Below are 23,458 nucleotides of genomic sequence, written 5' to 3'. Positions count from 1 at the left end.
TACTGTGCTTTATTTGTTATTAATGGACATGTTTTTATTGCTCTGTTTTACCTGCTGCACATTGTCCTCTCAGATTAAAATAATAACACCTTCAGTTAATAACACCTTGTACCTGGGAAGTTGCTTTCATCCTGGCAGCTCAAAGCTCCCTGCAAACATGACCTCATTCATTCTCCCTGCTCGGGGGTGGGGGGACAACACTCCTACGCCTCGCACTCATTCATCTTCAACCAGATTCTTAGGAGCCTGAGTATTGATTAAGTGCATCCACCTCTCAGGAGGCAGATCACAGGCAGAGCACTAAGGCCCTCTCTCCTCCTTCCCAGGGTGACCTTATGTGCACAGAAGATAATCAGAACCCTGGTCCCGCTAGCTTGGAGCCATGACTGCTGGGCCTGGCCCAGGCACCCACAGCCGTGTCCTGCAAATGGTAAACTTTAAATAAACCACCTTGATGCCCAGGAAATAATAGGTTTGGCAATTTGGGGCCCTTGCCTTCCTTGATCACTTAATGAAGATCAGGGGGGTATCAGGTATATTCTTCAACAGCCAGGACTGGCTCTATCCAAGGTAGGCCCTACTGTTCAGGGCCCAGGCATGTTTGACACCTGTATGTACTTGTGAAAACCGGCAGCCCCATGGTGCCAGTACTTGCTTGTTCCAGGGCTGCTTGTGGCTGGAGTTACTTGGCAGTGTAAGCTGCTTGCTGGTGACTTTAGTTTTCACCTTGCAATTAAGTGCTGCAACAGCATGGTTAGCCCTCTGGCCTGGAATTCTGCATCCCTGGACTCAATCAACCCTGGATTGAAAATATTCAAGAAAAAAGTGTGTCTGTACCAAACAGACTTTTTCACTTGTCATTACTTCCTGAACAATACAACTACTGTTTACATAGCATTTGTATTGTTGTATTATAAATAGCCTACAGTTGATTTAAAGTGTATGGGAAAACGTGGGTAGGTTCTATGCAAATACTGCCCTGTTTTACATAAGGGCTTTGAACGTCCACAGAGTTTGGCACGTTTGTAGGGTCAAGGAACAAATTTCCCGTGGATACTGAGAAACAGCTATAACTGAATCTCCAGCCACATTTATGATCTCAACCCATGAACACTTTGGGGTGTCAAAGGGGTAAGTGCAGGACTCCAACCCCTTCAAAATAAACCGAGGACAACCTAAATGGGATTAGCTCATTTCAGTGCCCAAGGCTGTTTCTCTTCTCCTCTCTTTTCTCTTCTCTTCTCTTTTCTTTTTGCAGTGCTGATAATTGAAGCCAGGGCCTTTGCACTGAGCTACATCCTCAGCCCTTTTTATTTTATTTCACTTTTTTTTTTTTTTTTTTTAATTTTGAGACAAGATCTCACTAAATTGCTAAATTGCCCAGGCTGGGTTCCAGCTTGGCTCCTCCTGCTTCATCCTCCCAGAGTACTGGGGTTATAGGAATGTGCTAGTGTGCCTAGTTTGCTGAGGGCAAGTGCTCTGCCACTGAGCTAAACTTCCAGCTGTGTTTTGCATCAGTATATAAAAGTTGGTTGTGCCAGGCGTGGTGGCACATGGCGAGGGACTTGTTCCTGGACTCTTTTCTCTGCCATACCAGAATTCTCCGATGCTCAGGTCTCTAGGTATAATATTTGCCTATAACCTCGGCACACCTTCCCATGTTCTTTTTTGTTGTCGTTGGTGGTGGTGTTTTTGAGACAGGGTCTCATTAGGTAGTGCAGGCTGGCCTTGAACTCGCTCATGTAGCCCAGGCTGGCCTCGAACTCACAGCACTCCTCCTGTCTCAGCCTCCTGAGTGCTGGGATTACAGGTGTGCTCCACCATGCCCGGGGTGCCCGTGTACTTTAAATAATCTCTAGACTACTTATAATACCTAATACAGGGCCAGGGATATAGCTGAGCAGCACAATGCCTGCCTGGCAAGTACCAGGCCCTGTTTGATTCCTGGTACAAAAAAACCCAACAAACAAAAACCAAAAAAACAATATCTTGTAAACAGCATCCATACTATATGGTTTAGGGAATAACAACTAGAAAAAAAATTCTGGCCAGGCTTGGTGGTGCAGGCCTGTACTCACAGCACTCAGGAGGCTGAGGCAAGAGGATTCAAGGCCAGTCTGTGCTACATAGTGTGCTCAAGGCCACCCTGAACTACATATCGAGATCTTGTCTCAAAAAAGCAACAAAACAACGCCTACTTGCTCAGAACAAATACAAGACTTTTTTGTTTAGTTTGTGCTGGGATCAAATGCAGGGTCTTACCCATTCATGGTCAACTACTGAGCTACCCCAGTCTACAATTATTAGAATTTTTTTTTTTTTTTCCTCTTTTTGAGACAGGGTCTCGCTATGCAGTTCAGGCTGGACTTGAGCTCACTTTGTAGCCCAGGCTGGTCTCGAACTTGCAACGATCCTCCTGCCTCAGCCTCCCAAGTGCTGGGATTACAGATGTGCACCACCACGCCCGGCTAGAAAATAAATTTTTAAAAAACCTATAGTTGAGGGGGGAAACTGTAATTAGTTGAACGCACCAGGCACAGAGGTCAAACTGTATTTACCTTCCTAACTCTGCTTCTTCCCTAAATTTATTTAAATTTCTAGTCCTTGCTTTACACTTATAGTTGTCTGAAGGCCAAACAACCCTAAAGGCCAGATCCTAACCTAAAAGGTGGAAACTCAGCACATATACATAAATTTGGGTTTTGAAGGACTAGGACTGCCTGGCAAGGTGCTGTGTGCCTAGAGTACTGGCTGTTCTTGAAGTTGAGGTAGTAGGATCACTGGGCCCAGGAGTTCGAGGCCGGCCTGGGTAATATAGCAAGACCCCAACTCTAAAATTAAGTTAGTAAATAAAGGGGTAGGGTTGAAAAAGTACCTGTGTGGAAACAATCACCTTTTTTTTGAGACAGGGTCTCCTCACGTAGCCCCAGCCTGGCTTTGAACTCCTAGCAATACCCCTGCCTCAGCCTTCTGAGTGCTGGTATTACTGACCTGTGCCACCACTCCTGGCTAACACTGTTTTTTAAAAGATGGTATAAATTGAAGCTTCGGTTAGGTCAACCAATTTAAAAGAAAAAAAAAATTCACCTTAGAAATTAGTCATCTGAGAAAGTGACCTTTCTCTTTGCCATTATATTTATGGCACACTAATATTGGTTTACATTCTCACGGAGCAAGAGCTTCCTCTGTCCTTGGGGTGGGTAGGGAGTGATTAAAAGGGAACAGGAAGGGGGTGGGAAATGTTCTGTTTTTTTGTTTTTGGCGGTACTGGGGATTGAACACAAGAGCCTTCACATAGAGCTACATCCTCAGCCCATTTTAAATTTTTAATTTTGAGACTGAAAATTTAGTCTTTTCTTCATATAGGATCTTGTTAAGTCTCCAAATTTCTCAGGCTGAGCTCAAACTTGGGATCCTCCTGACCAGCCTCCTAGAACGCTGGCATTACCGCTGTGCGCTATGGAAGAATGCTGCTCGTTTTTTCAAGTCTTGTGAGCTGTAGCCGAAGAGACACGGCTTTCCTGTCTGTACATGATACTGTTTAACCCGCTCCCCCTCCGCTGCTGACTGAACCCAGGCCCTCCTGCTGTACACTATAGCTCGCTAATTAAAACACACACACACACACACACACACACACACACACACACACCACTGCTTGAAAGTTATTTTTAAAATTAAATACTTTTAGACTAGAGCAGCTGCAAAGGTTCTGTGTTTTCTATTTCGATCTTTCTGTTTCTCGAGATGACCACATCTTTCAGAGGAAATGAGTCAAAGCCACTCTGTCTTGCTTTTCCAGCTGAGCATGTTCAGTTTCAATGAAGTAATGAATGAATTTCGCCGCACCACCCCCCAGGCCTACAACAGCAAACAGAGAGGCCTCGACCAATCAGCAGGCAGTCCAGGTTTTCAAGTTGAGTTCAAACAGACCCACAGGAGGCCAATCAGCGCGAGAGGCCCCGCCCCCAACTCTCAGCTTCAGCCAGTCATGAGCCTTAACGAGCCAAAACACAGCGGCCGGCCAATGCGGGAGAGCCCCACTGCGCTGAGCTCCGCCAATGGGCGCGGCCCGGTGAAAAGAGAAACAGTGCGGCCCCTGGGCCGGCCGCAGGATTCGAATCGAACGTCGGTGCGGGAGCCGAGCGCTAGCGGAGCGGAGCGAGGGCCAATCAGCGGCGGCGGCACGCGGCCCCGGAACGTTGGGACACCCCGGCCCCGCCCCGCGCTGTTGTTTGTGGTGGCGGCCGGTCGGGCGGCGGGATCGGAACCACAACATTCGCCGGGCGGCGGAGGCCGAGCCCCGGATCCCCGCGGCCGGCGCTGCGGGGGCCTCGCGGCGCGCCATGTCGGTGAACACGGACGAGCTGCGGCACCAGGTTATGATCAACCAGTTCGTGCTGGCCGCGGGCTGCGCGGCCGACCAGGCGAAGCAGCTGCTGCAGGCGGCGCACTGGCAGTTCGAGGTGCGCGTGGGCCTGAGACCTGGGGAGCCTGAGATCTGGGGGGCCTGGGGGGCCTGGGGGCCTGGGTGGGGGCCGCTGTCGGTGTCGGCCCGGGTCGCGGAGGCCGGCGGGGGCTTCCTGCGCCCGCAGCCCGGCTGCGCTGACGCCGCCCCGCCCGCGTTTGTCCGCAGACCGCCCTGAGCACGTTTTTCCAGGAAACCAACATTCCCAACAGTCACCACCACCACCAGATGGTAAGTGTCGCCAGGAGGGCGCGGACGGGACCCCGCGCTGCTTGACGGGCACCAGGGAGCGGCCTCCCCCGGCGGGCAGCCCCCACAGAGCGTAGTCCCCCGGGAGACCGGGCGCGGGGGCCACAGGGCCGGGCCGGGCCTCTGTCACCCCCGGCAGTGACAGCCATGTTGCCGGGGAGCGCCGCGCCGCGAATGTAAACAAAGAGCCAAAATGTCTTCCAGGAAAGAGCGCTCCTGGGCCGGCGCCGGCTCGTCCAACTTCGGGACCCGCCTTCAGGCGGCTGAGTCTGGGCCGCAGGCCTTGGCCTCCCCGCTTCCCGCTTCTCTCCGGGGGTGGGGGGCGGGCGCCGGAGTTGGGGGGCGACAGGAGGGAGAGACGGTCGCAGGACAAACGGGATGGGAAGGGGGCTCGCCTGGTGACCAGACTTCTGGGGAGCCCGAATGAAGAGCGCAGGAAAGGAGACCGAGGCCCGGGCCTTGGTTTGCTGCTGGGGAGCCCCTCTTGCGGGCGAGAGCAGCCCCTCCCCCTCCGCACGCGCACCCTTCGCTGCAGGAAGCAGGGACGGGATAAATCCAGCCTGGCTCAGGAAGCGGCTCTACTCGCATATGTGTGCTGGCCCTTTTAACGCCCAGGGGAACATACCCTGTACCGAGAGGACATACAGATTTTGACCCAAGATAAGGCCAAGAATTTGCATTTAATCTCTGTTAAGAGATGCACAGTCCTGGGAACTGGAGTGGCTCGGGGCTGGATTTGTTTTCTTCTCTTTCCAACCTGGCCCCAGGCAGGGGGCCTTTGCCCTCCTGGCCAGGGGGTTACCCTTGGCTTTCTTGAGGCCCAGGCGGAGGCTTCTCCACCCCAACCCCTAGTTACCTATTAGCCCCTGTGGGGTGGGAGGGGCTGAGCTCCTTGGGGATTGTAAAACATTATTCCTCAGGGGCTTGCTCTGGCTTCCAGGATGCATTTTTGGCATTTTTAACACTTGGGTGTGTTTGCCCTGGCTGCACAGGGCTCTTCTGCTGTGTCTTGTCCTTGGGTCTCTGTCCCCATCTAGTCACCAAGGACAGGTAGAAGGAGGTCTGCCTTGACTTTTTAAACTAACTTTTCTTTTAGAATGGTTCATGCCCCATATGAATCTGGCAAGAATGTCGTTTGGCTTATGAAGGAATAATGGTGCTGACTGCAGGGTGGAGGTAGCTGAGGCCTGACTCTTAGCAAGCCCAGGAAGGGTTCATCTCTGGGGGACACCACCCCAGCATCCAGCTGTGGAATTTTCTGGCTCACTGAACCTGGGAGCCCTGTGCCTCTATTCTGTCCTCAAAACAGCCTTGAGGTGTCTCCCTGCTGGCTGCCAGCACAGCCACGCTGGGGGGCCAGGAACAGGGCCTTACAGGAAGAGCCAGGACCTGGCGCTCCGTTTGGTTCTTCTTTCCCAATCTCTGCACATCCCAGTGGGGGGATTGAAATCCCCTTTGAAAGCTTCCCTCGGGGATGGAGGCAGGTTTTGTAACAGACATAATCATTGTAACTACCGTTGATCACTACTGGGTGCTTCCTCAGAATGGTGTCCCTGCTCCTAGAGTTGGCAGTTTCTTGGGACAAAATAAAGGAAAAAGTTAAATAAAAACACTGGAGTCGAGTCACTGCAAAATAGCAATATGAGAAGTGACCCGAGGCAGGAGTAACTAATAAATGGTTGTTCTGTAGACTGCTGTGGGTTCCCAGTTGGGGGAGGCTTCCCAGATGATTAGAAAGGGTCTGATCAGGAAGAGTGGCGTCTGCAGGGGCCGACAGAGGGGCAGTGCAGGGGTTGTAGGGTTCACTTGGCAGCATGAGGAGGGTGCTGTGGAGAATCTGGTGTAAGGCCCAGGTTTTACCGAAGTAGAGAAGAGCTCCACAGAGGCGCAGGAGCTTGCCCAGGCTCACCCAGGCAGGCGGGCACAGGCCCTGTCAGCCAGCAGGCTGGAGGTTGTTGGAGGAGGAGGCCATGCTGGCTTGGTGAACTGGGGAAGTCAGTCACGATGCTGTGAAGCAACTGGCCTCCCCCCCTCCATTCATTGTTTCCTGCTGCCCAGAAGTCAGCCCTGTTAAGGGGCAGGCAGTTAGAGGAGGAGGGGAATGTCTGGGTGGGGCCAGGCCTCTGCTGAGTCCTTTGACCTCTGAGGGCCCCTGGGAAGAAAATAGTCAGAGCTCCTTAGAAACTAATGTGGCCCTGGCCTCAGTGATTGACTGGGGGTCCCCCTCTCCAAAGAGCTCCTCCAAGGTCAAGTCCTAGAGTCTTGCGCACCCCAGCCCTGTGCCTGGGGGAGGGGCCGAGGTTGCTAAAATTAGGAGAAATTCAGAGAAGGGCTCCCATGGCTTCCTGGGAGAGGAAGCAGCAGCTTTGTGGTGGGAACCAGCTTGTGTGGGTCTTGTTCTCTGGGCTGCCTGTTCTTGCCCCTCCTGTGGGGCCACCAGGGCAGAGAGAGAAGAGGCTCTGGTTGGGCGGTTTGGGCTGAGAGCTACTGCTGGCCTGTGGGGCCAAGGGCAGGCCGCAGCCTGGGCTGGAGGCTCCAGACAGGGAGCAGAAATCCTGTATACCAGGCCCAGAGCTGTCCTTGTCTCAGCGCATGCACAGCGGGGCCTGGGAACAGGTTAAAAGCTTGGGTCTGTAGACTAGGAGCCTGGAAATTCAATCTTCTCTACTTTTATTGGGCTGTTTGTTTTCAGTCATGACTTGGCCTCTGAGCCTCAGTTTCCTCCTCTGTAACATGGAAAGAGTACTTCAGGCCTCCTCTTGAGAAGTAAGATGGTGGAGGCAAGAGCGTAAGGCCTGGTGGCTGTGATGACCCCGACACCAGGGAAGTGCAGCTTTTCCTTGGCTGTGCAGGAGGGAGACCCTCTGAACACTCTGGCCCACACCCTGGGGACATCAGAGGGCAGATGATGCTGGTTGGGGTCCTCAGCCAGCGGGGGGGTATTGGCAGTGGTGTCCTACCCCGTATCTTTTCATTTTAATGTGATGCCATAGCTTCAGATGGGAACCAACCGTTTTGATACACCTTGGCATCATTTCCTAGCATCGTGTGACACTTTTTGGCTTTGGTGGGAGTTTATCCTGATTTTTTTGTTTTTAAATCATGAACAAGGGGGATGTGTCTATCCTAGTGAAGCCTCTGTGGGCTGAAAAATGGGAGTAAACAGGCCCCAGGGCCCTGGCAGGCAGCCCTCCCCACGCCTGTGTTCTCTCCCTGCAGATGTGTACGCCAAGCAACACACCTGCCACGCCGCCCAACTTCCCTGACGCGCTGGCCATGTTCTCGAAACTTCGCACCTCCGAGGGTCTGCAGAGCAACAACAGCCCCATGACGGCCGTGGCCTGCTCCCCCCCTGCAAACTTCAGCCCCTTCTGGGCCTCCTCCCCACCCAGCCACCAGGCGCCCTGGATACCGCCCTCCTCCCCCACCTCCTTCCACCGCCTCCACTGCCCACAGCCCACGTGGCCCCCCGGAGCACAGCAGGGGGGCACCCAGCAGAAAGCCATGGCAGCTATGGATGGCCAGAGATGAGACTGGATGCTGCCGGGCCCTGGGCTGGAGTGAGGGGGGCAGTCCAGGGTTGTGGGGACACAGAGGAGGGCCAGGGAGGGGGGAGCAGGGGAGGTCGAGGGGTTTCCTGAAGATCGCACTGGAAGATTTTATAAAAGAATTTTTGTGGGTGGGGGGGCCAGTAAACTTCGCGGGCCACTTGGGTCCCTCGGAAGTTTTACTTCGGGCAAGTTTTTTTCTCTTTTTAATATATAACTATAATATATATGGATATATAAATATAACTAATGTATGTGAGAGTGGGGCCGCACACCTGGGGTGCTAGGGGCAGAGGGGAAGGGCCACAAGAATCCCTTGAAGTCACACCTGCAAACAGGAAGGGCACCCCCGTGTCCCCGCCTGGGGGCTGCCGCTCAGGGCTGCAGGAAGGGTCCACAGGGCCCTTCTTGGCATCACTGGGCTGTCCCAGCCCTGCCGCTGCTGTGCCCAGGATTCTTCCCCTCTCCTCTTTGCCACCCGTCATTGCTAGTGATGTCCCCTAGTGGCTTTTTAGCTGTTGTCGCCCCATCTTCAGCTGGGTGTGCACGGCTCATAGGACTGAAGAGCTGGCTTGAGTCAGGTCAGACTTTGTCCAGTGGAGGACTTTCCTGTCCTGCAGGCACCCTGCCTCTCCCTTCTACGTCCAGGTTCACAGGAAATGGACCCGGGACAGTTTGCCTTGGGGTCGAGTTCCTAAATGAGATTCTCATTTCACCAGGGTGAAATTTTAATTTAAAAAGTTAAAAGAGACTTTTCTAACTTCCCTGGTTTGCAGTGCTTTTATTTGCCTTGGTAGGGAAAGCGGAGCCTGGAAAAGGGTCAGGGGTGGTCAGGGTGTGCTGTGGTTGGGGACGGGGAGGAAGCCCCATTGGCTGATCTGGATGTTTGCAGTGGGAGAGGGGGTGACCATACCAGGGGATTTGGTACCACAGGCGGGGCAGGGTGGATCCTACCTTGGTTGCTGTTACCCTCTTGCCTTGGTGACCCTTGTCCGTGTAGCCCGTAACAGCAAAGTCCTCAGCACTCAGCCTTGCAAGCCATTTCCATCCACCATGGGCCAGCTGCCCAGTCTGCCCGGTGGCCTCCCACTGGCTGCTGCCCACAGGCCCTCCAAGCTTCTCCCATCCTGCCCGTATCCACCATTCCCGTCCTCAGCTCCCCTCAGGCAGGCCTGTGGCTGCCTTTGCTGTGGCCGTGACTCGAAGGTCAGCCGAGGTGGGTGCCTGGCCACATGGTGGGAACTCCTAGGGCCCCGGACGCCACCGCTCAGGCCAGCCCTTACTCTCCTGCCATCCTGTCTCCCACTTCCATGGTCTGAGAGGGACCAAGTGCTGTTGGGACACAGACCTGGGCTGGAGGAGAGCCCCAAAGTGAAGTGAAACTCGAGGGGCCCAGCAGGTGGCCACCCCAGCTTGCTTCTGAGCCTTCTCAATCACCTCATCCCTGCTGGGGGCACCCCCTCTTGTCAGCAGAGCAGAACTGAGGCCTCCTGCTCTGTCCCCTACCTGTGACATAGGGCTGTACTTGGAAGCTGGGTTTGTCCTTTCAGTTTTGTTTCCTGGTTGGAAACCCCTGAGGCTCCTCCCAGCCTTTCCCTGCTGCTGCCCACCTGCGCCTTCCCAAGCTGGCAGGGGCAGCCCCTGGCAGGCCTGTAGGCAGTCGGGCTGTGACATCCTGAGGGTTGCTGGGACCTGAGCCTGGTCCACCCAGGTGCAGGGTAGTGGGGGCAGCCTGGTGTGAAAGGGTGTGGCTCCTGGTTCTCTTGTGGGCACGGGGCAAGGCCTGGGCCAGAGGGGCTGGCGTGCCCCTCCTTGCCAAGCCAGTGAATTTGGCTTTAGGCCAGGGAAACTGAGCTGACCTTCTGACATTTCACTGCCGCAGTGGAGGCCGAGTGAGAGAAACAGGAGCCGAGGTGGCTGGTGTTGGCCTGGCTCTGCCTCCTGCTTGCAGAGAAAAGGGCAATGGGCTAGGTAGGGGTACCTGCTGGGGACTTGCTATCCTAGCAGCTCCTCTGGTCCAGGCCGCAAGCACATGAGTACATTCTATAGATGCATGGGGTTTCTGCAGATCAGGGAAACACCCAGCTCCGCACACCCCCTAGCCAGGCCCACTTTCACCCACGCTAAACCAAGGGTGAGAAACCTATTTCTGGGCCATTTCCTGCCACTCTTTCCTGTATGATTCTGTCACCCCTCTTCTCACACCCCAGGGTGAGCCTCCTGCTCCAGACATCCCTTTCCCACGTGAGAGGGAGTGAGGGGAACTGGGGGTGGGGGCATCCCCTTCCACTCTGGGTACCCTGTTCCCTCTGAGATGGGAACAGACCTGAGGCAGAAACGCTTTGATGATTCAGGATGTCCTGGGCCCAGGTGGGGACAGCTCTCCGTTCCTGAGGTACTGCTAGAATATGGCGGGGGCCTGAGCTCAGGAGGGTTAGGTCTGTGGCAGGGGTGCTGGGGCCTTGTCCTTTGCAGTTTGCTGCCCCAGCTGAGGCTCAGCCCCACCTTATTCCTCTGTCCCTCCACTGGCTACATCTTGAGCACAAAGGGCAGCGAGTTCTGCCTTCAGATTTGGAGCTGGTTTGGAGGTGAACAGGACTAGGACTGGGCCTCGCACACATCTGAATCCCACCCCTTGAAGCCCCCTCCCCATCTTCCTAGTCATTGGCAAAGTAGCCTGTGCCCTGAGCCCCTCTCCTAGTGTCCTGAGGGGAGGGGAGCGGCACAGCATGGCAAGAGGAACCCTTGCCAGTGGCTACACATTTTGACTTACGGCTGGTGGCACTGGTTAGGGTTCCAGGTTGGGGGGTTGGGGACAGCAAGGCAGCGCTACCTTCATCTCCAGGGTAACAGCAGGTGTAGGACTTCATGGGTCCTAGCCTACCCAGAGTGCCCTCAGCCAGCCCCCCAGGCTAGAAGTCGCAGCAGCGCAGGGCTGGCTGAGGGCAGCAGAGAGCTCATGGGTTCAGAGTAGGCCCAGCCTGTCCCCAGAGCAAGCCTGTGGTGTGGGGGCTTCGTGAGCTGCCCTCCCTGCCTTGGAGTGCAACACCACAACCTAATCTGTCGAGCCTGTGGGATCAGAGATCTGGCTTTCAGACTCCAAACCAGATTTGCTCTCACAGAGCACAGCCGGGGGCGCCCTGCATGCCTCCCTCTCCCCGGATCTTCCTGAGGCAGGACCAGAAAGGAACCTCAGGCCCAGTGTTGTGGCCCTTGCCTGTCTCTCAGCACTCAGGGAGACTGAGGCAGGAGGGTTAAGTTCGAACCCAGCCCGGGCAACTTAGTGACTTACCAAGACCCTGTCTCAAAACTAAAAAAAGAAAATAATAATAATAAATAAAGGGCTAGGGATGTAGCTCAGTGCAAAGGTGCTGGGTTCAATCCCCAGTACTGAAAAGACTAAAAATAGACAAAAAGCCCAGCAGCACCTTCTTCCCAGACTTTATTTACAGCTCTGTTCATTGGGCCGTGCTGGGCCTTGGCCCCCTGGTGGGCTCCTCAAGCCCCTCCTCAGGAGGCATAGCCGTGTTCATCCCCAGCTCCGTGGGGCCACCCTGCAGGTCGGGGCTGGGTGGGTGGGTCATATCAGACTGGGCTAGCCGGCCCTCCGAGGAGACAGGTCTGTCTTTGCGTTGCTTTGAAGAAACTGTGGGACAGGAGGTCCAGGTTACTCCCTCGCTCCCAATGCCCACCAGGACCTGAAGCCCAGGGACATGGGAGCGGCCCTTCAGCCTGGCTGAGGGACTGGGGTGTACAGTGCAAGTGTGCATACGGGCACCTGAGCACATGGGACTTCAAAATAATCTTTGTGAGGGGCAAATGAGTAAATGCGCCTTCTGGGGAGCCAGGAGCTTTGGTGGTGTTTCTCCTAATACTTGGAGGCTGTTTAGGCAACATTGACGCAGATAGGCCCGGAGAGTTTTCCTAAGACTTCCAGCCTGTCTCTCACTTGCTTCTGTATTTTAAGTGCTCTTGGAGTAAGTAGACAGTGTCCAGGAGACAAGGTAAGATAGGGCCCCCAAAGTCCCCGAAACCTCTCCACAGCCCATTCCCCTTGGTTACTAGCACTGGCTCTGAAGCCAGATACTTAGGCTTTGAATTCCATCCAGCTCTGCCACTTCCAGCTGTGCGACCTTGTGCAAGTACCTCAGCCTCTCTCTGCTGTGGTTTTCTCAGCTATAACTAGGGCTAACGTGGTCCTTATCTCCTGACATGGAGAGGATTAAAGCTGGTTTGTCCACGTAAAGCTCCTAAACAGCGCCGGGCCAGTGAGAGGCCCTCAGTGAAGGCAAGGCACGACTGCTACCTTGACCACCTCCCGCTTCCTCCCTATCTCCCCTCAGCCGCAGGCCCTTACTGGATGTGAGCACAGAGGGCCTGGGCTCTTAACCAGGGGGACTAGGAGATCTGAGCCTGCTGCCTGCATCTGCGAGGTGCTGAGATGTGTAACTTTTTTACAGGAGGAAAGTCTGTGCCTGAGTCAGGTTCCCCCTGCTTCCCTGACTCTGAGAGGCACTAATCGTGCTCCCTCTTGATGACTGCTGAGGACAATGGGGACCATGGACAGGAGACACTTGCTTGGTCATCTGGTAGCGATCCAGCATTCAGGCCCTCGTGTGGTCAAAGCTTGCAGCCCTCTTAGTTCTCTGACCTCCAGGCATGACCTAGCTCCGCAGGGCCCAGCAAGGTCTCTCTGATGCCCACAGCATTCAGAACGAGTCCCTGCTCACCACCTCCAGGAGAGTGCACGTGTGTGAGCAGGGAAAGACTCGGCCTGGGGCCAGAGCCCTGGGTCCGCCCCTGTCCCTGTGTCCCCTTATGGGAAATGGGGCAGCAGTAGTAGCCACCCCATGGACCTGACTCAGTAGCTGGATTTTCCCTCTTGCCCCCAGGCCTACCCTCTGGCTCCAGAGGCATGAGCCAGCATGGGCTCAAAAGGGGGCCGTGGGGCAGCAAGGAGAGCCCTGGACGCAGTGCCCAGGCTGCGGAGAGGGCTACTCCACCCAGCAGGAAGCTACCTGAGGAGTTTGCAGCCGACGCCTGAGCGCTCTGAGGCCGAGAGGGCAGCTGGCTGGTGTTGCTGAGGGGCTGCTGCCTGTGCCCATGGGGCCGAGACTGCTTGGGCTTGTGTTTCGTCGTCCCTGAGGCAAGGAGGACACCAGAGGGCAGGGTCAGTTGAGACCGCCAGGGAACACTCGTGGGGACCCACAGGAATAGGCAGAGTGAGACAGGGCCGTCAGCCTGAATTTGTAAGTTTGCCCATCGAAGCCCTTCCTTCGTTCACATGTCTACCCCCGCATCTGTCCTTCTGTCCTCCCGCTCACTGCGGTGTTCTCTGAGGACTGCACACATCAGCCAGGGGCCGGGTGCTGGGTGAGCTCTGAGCCCAGCGTTTCCACCCCAGGATGGGAGGCAATGGGAAAGCTGCACGCGAGTTTGTAAGGCATGACAGGCAGTGATAAGCAGCACGCAGGCTTCAGGAATGAATGGGAACCTGCAAGTGGGCACTTGGGGCACAGGAGATCAAGGGGCGGGCTCAGGAGGCGGCATTCTGCTGAGCTTTGAGCAAGGGGTCAGTAGAGCTTGGCTGTGGTGATGCTGGGAACCAGGGCCACGGCGGGAACACCTGGCCGCAGTGGTTGAGGGTGAAGCCCGGCAAGAAAAGATGGGGCTGCCACATGCCTCGTGATTAGCTGAGGCTGCACAGCCGTCCTGTCCCTGAAAACACTCAAAAACTGGGGGCTTCTGGGGACATGTGAACATTTCAGGGCAGGGCATAGAGAAAGAAGGGCCAGAGGAGATGGGTGTCCCTGGGAACCCACAAAAGGACTCTGCAGAGCCTCTGGGCTATCTAGATACTCACGGTCTTTGGTCAGGATGCCTGGCAGCCTCGTGTCCATCCGTCCCTTGTAAATATGTCCATCCAGGCCCAGGATATCCACCTCGTCATGCTGTAGAGGTGGAACACGTGTCCATTACTCTGCAGTGTCCGGCGCCTCCCCTCTGGTCCTGCCTCCAGGAAGACCCGGGGTACAGCGCACGCTTGTCTCCTACTCCGAGCACCAACGAACCCTCCTCCCGGGCACCCTGGGCTGCACCAAGGCAGAGCGACAAGGTGAAAGGCACGTGTCGTTCTGAGTGCCTGTGGTGGAGGCAGTGTGCCTGCTGGGCAGGTGGCTGGGATTTCATTCTTCTTCTCAAGAAAGGGTGAGAGGCTGGGGCTTGAAACTGGGGAAGTTTGAGAAACTGCCTCAAGGCAGAGGGCTGGATGAAGTGACTTCTGGTGGTTCTTCCTTGGAATCTGGGGCAGGTCAGGGCTTCTTCCCTGACCTTCATGGCGATCTGGATCTCTTCGGGGGCATACAGGCCCTGGGGCAGGTGCTGCAGGCGGTTGCGGCGGTAGGGGTAGGTGAGAGTGTGGCTGCCCCCACAGCGCCGGGACATGGTTGAGTAGGTGTAATCCGAAGAGTCGGGCACCCTGGGATGCAGACAGCGTGGGGTCACCCGGATGGACGGAAGGGGCAGCTCTCTTCAGGGGTCTCCAGGAGTTAGGGCAGGGACAGGGGACCCCGGGGTGTATAGGTGAGTGAGCAGAGTAACCTCAAGGCTGCCATCCTGAGGACCACACGCACGCACACTCACGTGCACACAGGCACTGCACACGTGCACACGCATACGGGTGAGGCGTCCACTCACGTGGCCATGGGGAGGCATGTGGGAACCAAGCGCAGGTAGCAGGGGCCCGCATGCCCCTGGACCCTGTCCCTTACCGTTTGTAGCAGGGAGAGCTGAGGCAGTGGGCCTGCAGCAGCTCACGGATCATCTGACTGCTGGCCTTCACCGAGCCTCCGAAGTGAATCTGCACCTTCTCGATGTCCAGCAGCATCTTAGAGTGCATGGTGCGCAGGCGGCCCACACTCCGCTCCACTGATGACTGGTCGCCCCGAGGGAAGGTGCCGCCAAGCTTGAGGCTGTGGGTCCAGGCATAGATAGGGTGGTCAGTCCAGCGGCAGACAGAACCTGAGGCACTCCACGCCCTTACCTGGTGTAAGTGCCCCCTCTGGCTCCGGGCCCAGAGTCTGTGGGGCCCTGTGTGGGTGAAGCCAGTACGGGGAAGGTTAGAAGTCCTGGGCTGCTGGCCTAGGGATGGGGGTCACTGGGCAGCTCAGGCCCAGGGCAAGAGCCCTTCCCAAGGCACTGCTGATGGGCCAGGCTTGCCAGGGAAGGTTTTTCTGAGGAGTCAAAGTACAAATAAGTCAAAGGGGAGAGAACACAGCTCCTCTGGCTACAGCAGGGGGTGCAGGAGCTTCTTCATGGCATCACACACCTGGCCCCATGCACTTGGAACCCCCAGGGTTCCAAAGAGGGGAACCTTTTTACTGTGAGCCACAGCCTTCGGGGCGCAGGGACCAGTCCCTGTCCAGTCACAGGGAGCTGAGGTGTCACTACCCAGCTCGCTCATGGAACCCACCTCTGGCTGAGCGGTGCCCACACCTCTCCTTCCAGGCCCAAGCTTGCCGAGACAGCTAAAGATGCCAGAGGAAGTGAAAAGCCCAGGAACTCTCACAGGCATCTGGGACCCTTGGCATTGTGCCCCCCAGGACACCCAAAGGGGACCAAAAGGGCAGGTTGTCACTCAGGTTCCTCTGATGCTGCCACCCTGGGAAGAGCTGGGGCCTAATTCAAAAATCTGTCTAGTGGCCCCGAGCCTAACTAGGAGGCCTCTGCACTCCTCCCAGGATGTCCCCCCGGGGCCACCTATGCTCCACCCTCCCACCCACACCTTTGCCCATGATTCCACTGTCCCTTACTTGCGGCTCTGCTGGCGGACCTGCCCCAGCTCAAACACCGTGTAGGGGCGGATGGAACGGTGCCCAGGCAGGGCCTGACCCACAGGAGTCACAGGGATGATTCTGGGCAGGGACACAGAGAGGAGGGTCAGAATGTGAGGATTCCTGTCACCCAGTTCCATCCCACCACCTGTGTTCCACATGGGACCAAATGAGGAGACACAAGGGCGGGGAGAGGCCAAGAGGTGAGGCAGGTGGGGATGAACTACCAGGCGGGCCAGGATACTCACTGTCCAGTCACAGGAGTCTCCAAAGGACGGTCACAGGACAGGCAGTGGAAATGAGCCAAGAGCTGCCTGCAGGAATGGATGCCCCGAGGTGAGAGGCTGGAAGGCTGGAAGCTTGGGCCACCTGAGTGGCAGATCCATGCCCTGTGTCCTAGGAACTCACATCCTCCTAGACCTGAGCGGGCCAGGGTTCGCAGGCCCAAAAGCGCCCTATGTGGGCCTTGGGAGCCCCCTCGTGGCCAAGAGTGGAACTTCTGGGCCTCAAGCTCATTGCAGACCAGGTCCCCAGGAGCTGTCTCAGCTCTAGGACTGCGGCCCCTCCCTGTCCCAAAGGCCCAGGGAGCCTTCTGCACCCCCTGCTTCCTTTCTCCACTGTCATCTGAAGTTCTACAACCTACAGAAGTTCTTGCAGCTCTAACCTCTGTCCTCCAATTATACGACGGTCCGGGGCAGCACCAGCCGTGCGCTGCCAGGAGCTGCTTTAGGGAGGGCCTCAGGCGTCCTCCTGCCCTCCCAGCACAGTGTGCCAGCCTCCCAGGCTCCTCTGCTCCTCACCTCCGCATGGCGGCTGCCTCATCTGCCTGGTAGAGGGGAGAGCGCTCTTTGAGCTGCTCCCGAAGTGACTTCCACCGATCCTCCAGCTCCTGTTTCACTGGGTCCAGCTCCAAGCGGTCCAGCTGTGGGGTGGGCACAGGTGAGCGCCAAGGCAGCAGGAGGGGGGCCTGGCAAGGTCCTAGCAGCGGAGATTGGCCCCACCCAGGCTGCAGCCTCTCCTGCCCTCACCTTCATGTCCATCTCTGCCAGGAGCTTGTCCAGCAGCTTCTGCCAGTCCTGCTCCTGCCCTCTCATCTTGGCCATGAGCTCCTGCATCATGTGGTTCAGCTGCTCCGTGGTGGCATCAAACTGCACACGGCTCACTTTGGACGCCAGGGTGCTCTTATCAGCTTTCTGCCCAGAGAAGGGACAGAGAGGCCCCAGCTGGGAGAGAGCTGCAGCAGGGGCCCTTTCCCCCAGGTGTCAGCCCCTGCTGCTGCTGAGCAGGTTTCCAAGAGCCTGTATCCTCCCCACCCCCAGCTCCCTACCCGCTCCGGGCTGGCCAGACCTCCAGGAAAGAGCAACTCCCAGCTGACACTCACCACGTTGATCTCCATCTGTAGGTGCTCCCTGTTGGCCTTTTCCTTCTCAAGTTTCTCCAGGCCCTGGTACAGCACCTGGGGGCCAAGCGGCGATGAATGAAGAGCCCACCGCTGAGCAGCAGGCGGGTCTGGCCGAGCCTCAGCCCACCCCAGACCACTCACATCTATGTCTTTCTGCTTCTGCCGATGGTCCTCAATGAGGTTGCTGGTGGTGATGTTGAGCTTCTCGCAGTCGCCCTGCACCTGCAGGATGGCGCTCTGCACACGGCCCAGCAGCTCTTCGTCCTGCCGCAGAAGGGTCAGGAAAGGAAAGCGCTGCAAGGCTGCTTGGATGACCACTAGGTGGCCCTCTAATGAGCTGTTCCTTAAAACTACCTGACAGAAAAGCTCACTTCAGACTGCTGCCTCTGCCTCAGCGGCATTCACAGTTTTCCATTAATAGTTGTATCCGCCAATAGGGTGGGTGTATCAATTCCCCACAGCCTTATGGATGGTCTCAAGGGGCCTGGGGGTGATCATTAGAGGTAATCAAGGCTCAGGAATGATGTGTAGGCCTGTGGCCCCTGAGAGTTGAGGTATAGGCTATCATCTCCACCTTCTCTGAGCCAGATCTGAATTTCTGAGTCCAGGAGGCAGGACCCAAGGACTGTGACTGTCCCCGCAGCAAGCCTGCCCTTTGGAGGAAATCAGGAAGGAGTGGGGAGACTGGTGTGGGCAGGTGAGCCCATGTCTTCTGCAACTGAACCTGAGTCCCCGTGCCATGTGGCACCATTCCACCCAGCCACTGGGCCAGCTCTTCCTACAGTTCCCTGTTGCCAGAGCTAGTTCTTCTGCTGTCGGGGACTATGACCAGGAACTTTGTTTTGGTTTGTTGTTTTTTGAGACAGGGTCTCACTAGGTAGTTCATGCTGGCTTTGAACTCACGTTGGCCTTGAACTCCTAGCAATCCTCCTGCCTCAGCCTCCCGAGTGCTGGGAATACAGGTGTGCACCACAACACCCAGCAGGACCAGGGACTTTTGTGGGATCTGGCTAAAGGGCTCCACAATGACAAACTGACCCTCAAGTCCAAACAGTTCTCCCTAGGGAGGGCAGCAAGCCACTGCCTCCCCTGGGGACCATGTCTGGCTGCCCCAAGAGGGAGAGGAGTATAGGCCCACCTGGCTCTGAAGCTTGGTTTTCTTAGAGGGCCGGGAGGCAGCCAGGTTGTTGACCATTTCCTGCAGGTGCTCGTAGCGTTGCACCAGTGTGCTGACCTGGTGGCTTAGGTCCAAGCTGCAGGCGGGGCAAGTGGCCTCGGGGTGAATCTCGCTGGGTGCCATGCCGGCCAGGGACTTGTGTGGCGTCATGCTCAGGGACAGCAGTGTGGAGGAGGAGGCCAGCATGTTCTCGATGATCGTCCTGAGCTTGTCTAACTGTGAGCAGGAGAGACGTGGGGGCAGGGCTGTGGGCGGGTCCACGCCAGCCCATAAATACTCACAGGCTCTGCTCAGCGCTGGGGATGTGAACAGGGGACTTGCACGTGCTCTGTCCCACCAACACGTGCACAGCTTGTGACAAAGGGATCTGACCAGCGCAAACAGCGCTTCAGAGGTCTCTCCAGGCCTGAGGGGTGCCAGCCCCGGGGAGAGCGCCTCAGCCTGGTCTGCAGTCCCAGTGTGCGCCGCCTGGGATGGGCCCTGGTTGCTGACTCAGCAGCAACCAGTGTGGACTGGCCACGGAGCTGTTGCCTGGCTTGAAAAGAGGAGTGTGGCCAGCCTGCACCCACCCGTCTCAGTACTGGGCAAAGAAGCCTAAAAGGCCTGGTACAGCCACTGGGGGCACGAGTGCGGGACAGGCAGGCAGACGGAGGGAGGATGGCACACAGGGGTGGAGAGACTGCAAGGGATGACGAAGAGAGGGACACAAACGTGCACAAAACCAGGCCACGGGAGGACAGAGGGAGTGGCCATGGTCTGGGGTGGGCCTGAGGCTCAGTAATCCTCCGTACTGCAAAAGGAGGAGAGAAGGAGAAAGAAAGGAAGTGAGGTAACTGATACGTGCTAGAACATGGCTGGAGCTTCAAAACATGACTGCGGAAGAGAAGCCGGGTGCAAAAGGCCACATACTGCCGGATTTCGTCTCCATCAAAGAAATGTCCAGCAGAGACAGATGGAGAGGGGTGGCTGGCAGGGGCTGGGGCTGGCCCGTGTGTCTGGGGACGGATTGGAGAGTGACGGCCTTCTTCCTGGGGTGATGAGATGTCTTAGAACTGGACCATAGTGATGGTTATACAACTTTGTGAATGCTCTGGAAATGCCTTCATCGTTTTTATTTTTATTTATTTATTTATTTATTTCCGGTACTGGGAATTGAACTCACGATGTTGCTGGCAGATGCTGTGCCATTGAGCTAAATCCCCAGCCCCGTCCTTCATCATTTTTAAAAGGGTATGATGTGGAAGTTGTATAATGAAAACAGATTCAGTGGTGCACAGGCCTCATTCCCCTGCTCAGGGAATGCCCTTGCCCTTGCCCTTGCCTTTGCCCTTGCCGTGATGGCCTCAGAGCCGGCTTGCCATCTGAAGTCCTGAGTCTTAATCACAGTTGCCACCTGCCTCCCCCAACACACACCCATGGGGGCTGGTCTCTGAGCAGGGAGAGGGTCTGCCCGACGTCCACAGCCAACCCACGGAGTTCTCACCTGATCCTGTAGGAATAGGGAGGCTTCAACCACTGAATTCTCCATGGCGGCCTTGCCCTGCTCTTGGCTGTCCCTCAGCTCAGCCAGCTCCTTCTCAATGTCAGTCACGGTGACTCTGTGATATAGAAGAGACTGCCTGGCTTCACTGCCAGCCCAGAGAGCCAAGCCTGATAGTGCAGACCCCTGGCCATGGGGGTACAGGACAAGGGTGGGGCTCACCACCTCCGACAGCCCTGTCTTGGGAGTCCTGGGCCCTGCTCCTGTCCCAGAAGGGCTATCCAGTGTACTGCCCTGAGGCTGCTAGACAGTGGGACGGGGCCCTGTACAGCAGGGGCTCAAGCAGGTGGCTTTGTCTGTCTCACACTGGGGACAGTGTAAGGAGTATCTTGCTCCTCTCAGTCCTGGTGCTGAGCTGCTTTAGGAGAACTTCTACCAGTTCCCTGAGTGAGACATGGGCAACCTGAAGAGCTAATATCCTCCAGGTCAAAGGCAGAGGTCAGTTCAGGGCACATGGGAACTGAGGGCCACCACCACCCGGCCTGAGAGGATGTTGCCAGTCTGGCAGCTGCACGGGGTGGGACGCGTCACCTGAGGAGGCCCAGCTGCAGGCCTAGCTGACCAGCCTTCAGCTCCTTCCCTGGGGCCTCACCATCGCCCTCCAGGATCCTTTGCAACTTGTCCAGCTACAAGCCCAATGGAAGAAGAGGATCAGGCAGGCCCGGGTCCCCACTCCCAGAATATGGCCCTGTCGCCCAAAGGAGCCCCTTTCCCATTCTCTAACCCTTAGCCAACCTCCCCTGACAAGAACCCAGGTTCTTCTGAATATCCAGCCACCTATCTGTCTCACAGATGCAGATAACTAGCACTGAGAATGACGAAGATCTAGCCCTCTAATCCCAGAAGGTCCTGAACTGGAGGCAACTGTATACTCAACTGTACACTAACAGCTTTGGGTGTCTGTTTTTAGATCCAGGACATGGATGTGATGGTGCTTCCTAGCTGCATGTGCTAGGGCGCATCTCCTCACTGACAGAGGGCAAAACCCAATGAGGTGGCAGCGTGTGGCAAAGGACCATCATCTATCCAAGCGTGACCGGAAAGGGCTCCGATTCACCCCACAAGGCACAGGAGGCAACCCTCCCTTACGTACTTTTGCCTTTTCCTGGCGAACTTCTTTGGCCAAGGTCTTTAAGGACTTCATCTGTTCGTCCAGGTCAGGGGGTAAGGTCTTCTTGACTACGGAAAGTGGGTGCCTTATGGTCAGAAGAGTTAGAGTCTCAGCGGGTTCCTAATCTCCATTTCCAGCCCACAGCAAGGAAGTGACCCCAGAGAACGGCAGGACATATCACCCTACCCTGTTCTTCCTAGGGACTGGGACAAGAGGGGAGCAGAACCGTCTTTTGCCCATGAAAACCCACCTACTGCTCACTGTCCTAAAGGGTCTTGTGTCCACTGACTCACCATTTCCACCATCACTAAAATCTGGATTATTCTCAGGGCCTAGAGCTGTGACAGGTGAATGCTTCACTCTTTGGCGTTCGTTCTTCCAACCCACCTCCCGGTGTTACCGTTTTCCTTCACCCAACAGCTCCTCTCCAGGCAGCTACTCTACAAAGGCAAAAGGACCTGCTCTCTTCCTGTCTTGATGCCCTGTCAATCTTACTGGTTTAGTTTGCCTCGCCTGCCTATTTACATGGACCCCGATGGCTATGGGAGAACCCAGAAGGGCTAAGAATGGACGCGCTATTCTCAGGGACGCAGGAAGGCGTCCAGCAGCCAGGGGTTGAAAGGGATCCCACCAGCTGAGCGGGGACAGTGCTCTCCTCCACACGGGCGGTGCTCACCCAGCAGCGTAAACAGGTACTGGATCTTCTCCGAGTCGGTTTGGCCAGCCTTGTCATCCAGCTCCTTCATCCTTTCCTTTAGCTCCACATAGAGGCCGATGAGCTCTCCCATCAGACGAAAGGTCTCCAGGGCCATGGGGAAGTTAGGAGCCAGTTTCTCCACTGACTCATGCCGCTCGCTCTGGGCCCCACTCCTGGGTTCACTTCCTTCTGGTGAGACTTGGGGAAAGCTAAGGGAGTCTCGACTCCTGAAAGAGGTGGCATCTTGGCGTAGGTCAGTCTGAGCAGGAAAGGCAGGAATCCTGTTTGGATCCAAAGCTACCTGGCCATGTGGATCAACACCTGTGTACCCTGGGCCACCGTAGTCTGGGTACACTGGGCCCTGCTGGTCCCCGACAGGATACGCCTGACCAGATTGAACTGCACCTGGGTACAGCTGGCCTTGCTGATCTGGGTCAGGGTGTGCAGACCCCATATCTGTGCCTAATGGCGCTGGGCTTTGCTGATCTATACCAGGATGCGTCACACCTGGCCAATGGGTGTCTGGTGATACTAAACTCTGTGTGTCTGTACGTGGTGATGATGAGCCTTGACCTGGTAGGAGTGGCGACACTCGACCATATTGTTCTTGGCCAGGAGGTAACACACCATACTGATATGGGTGAGGTGATCTCAAGCTTCTAGAATCTGCCTGGAGTGTTGGAAAGCTATGCAACCCTGGGCCTTGTGCTATCAAGCCTTGCTGATCTGCACTCGATGGTCTCAAACCACGCTGATCCATTCCAGATTGCACCAAACCATGTGGATATGCACCAGGTTGAACCAAACCATAAGGAGAGATACCAGATTGGAACAAACTAGGCTGTTGTGCCCTAGGCGGCACCAAACCAGGTGGGTGTACACCAGATTGGGCCAAACCAGGAGGATATGGACCAGGCTGAGCCAAGCTAGGCATATAAGTACCAGGTTGAACCAAGCGACGAGGATCTGCCCCAGGCTGTAACAAAACATGCTGCCCAATTCCAGGTTGCACCACACCAAACTGACCTGCACGAGATTGTGCCAAACCACTCCAATCAACACCTGGTTGTACCAAACCACTCCGATCTGTGCCAGGTTGTGTCACAGCGCCCTGATCTGTGCCAGGTTGTGTCACAGCGCCCTGATCTGTGCCAGGTTGTGTCAAAGTGCCCTGATCTGTGCCAGGTTGTGTCAAAGCGCCCTGATCTGTGCCAGGTTGTGTCAAAGCGCCCTGATCTGTGCCAGGTTGCACCAGGCCATCTTGATCTGTAACAGGTTGTGCCAAACCATGCTGATCTGCACCAGATTGCAACAAACCACGTTGATCGGCACCAGGTTGCACTAATGCATGTTGATCCATGCCAGGTGGTACCATTCCAAACTGACCTGCACCAGGCTGCACCATTCCACGCGGAAATGCACCAGGCTGCACCA

The 23,458-nt window shown here is 56.1% G+C and overlaps 2 protein-coding genes across 6 annotated transcripts in view; one reads left to right on the top strand and one right to left on the bottom strand.

Moving 5' to 3' along the window:
- The first annotated feature begins 367 nt into the window (after positions 1-367).
- Positions 368-9,029, top strand: Ubald2 (UBA-like domain containing 2). Of its 3 annotated transcripts, none has more exons than XM_005407438.2 (4): positions 368-430; positions 3,803-4,466; positions 4,637-4,699; positions 7,937-8,082. In XM_005407438.2, the coding sequence occupies exons 1-4, from the start codon at positions 383-385 to the stop codon at positions 7,981-7,983; spliced, it is 822 nt and encodes a 273-aa protein (XP_005407495.1). In that variant the 5' UTR covers positions 368-382; the 3' UTR covers positions 7,984-8,082. The 3 variants fall into 3 exon arrangements, with proteins under 3 accessions (XP_005407495.1, XP_013361580.1, XP_005407496.1); XM_013506126.1 differs by lacking the exon at positions 7,937-8,082 and adding an exon at positions 5,814-7,930; XM_005407439.2 differs by lacking the exon at positions 368-430 and having other exon boundaries at positions 4,253-4,466; positions 7,937-9,029.
- A 2,663-nt stretch (positions 9,030-11,692) lies between these two features.
- The window catches only part of Qrich2 (glutamine rich 2), a 25,739-nt gene continuing 13,973 nt past the window's right edge, over positions 11,693-23,458 (bottom strand). For 2 of the 3 annotated variants that reach the window (XM_013506111.1, XM_013506113.1), the window contains 16 exons: positions 22,004-23,456; positions 21,310-21,395; positions 20,748-20,842; positions 20,160-20,274; positions 18,638-18,892; positions 17,641-17,763; positions 17,479-17,553; positions 17,126-17,290; positions 16,898-17,019; positions 16,346-16,411; positions 16,077-16,178; positions 15,036-15,236; positions 14,596-14,743; positions 14,129-14,216; positions 13,284-13,406; positions 11,693-11,911 (listed from right to left, as the gene is read on the bottom strand). In XM_013506111.1, the coding sequence (XP_013361565.1) occupies positions 11,724-11,911; positions 13,284-13,406; positions 14,129-14,216; positions 14,596-14,743; positions 15,036-15,236; positions 16,077-16,178; positions 16,346-16,411; positions 16,898-17,019; positions 17,126-17,290; positions 17,479-17,553; positions 17,641-17,763; positions 18,638-18,892; positions 20,160-20,274; positions 20,748-20,842; positions 21,310-21,395; positions 22,004-23,456 (3,405 nt within the window). In that variant the 3' untranslated portion in view covers positions 11,693-11,723. The remainder of the gene's footprint in view (positions 11,912-13,283; positions 13,407-14,128; positions 14,217-14,595; positions 14,744-15,035; positions 15,237-16,076; positions 16,179-16,345; positions 16,412-16,897; positions 17,020-17,125; positions 17,291-17,478; positions 17,554-17,640; positions 17,764-18,637; positions 18,893-20,159; positions 20,275-20,747; positions 20,843-21,309; positions 21,396-22,003; positions 23,457-23,458) is intronic. The other variant, XM_013506112.1, reaches the window with a different exon arrangement.

This window comes from Chinchilla lanigera, unplaced genomic scaffold (genome assembly GCF_000276665.1).
Source record: "Chinchilla lanigera isolate Chin_1 unplaced genomic scaffold, ChiLan1.0 scaffold00105, whole genome shotgun sequence".
Taxonomy (NCBI): Eukaryota; Metazoa; Chordata; class Mammalia; order Rodentia; family Chinchillidae; genus Chinchilla; species Chinchilla lanigera.
Note: the sequence above shows the minus strand (reverse complement) of the source record. Positions and strands in the feature narration are given on the sequence as shown.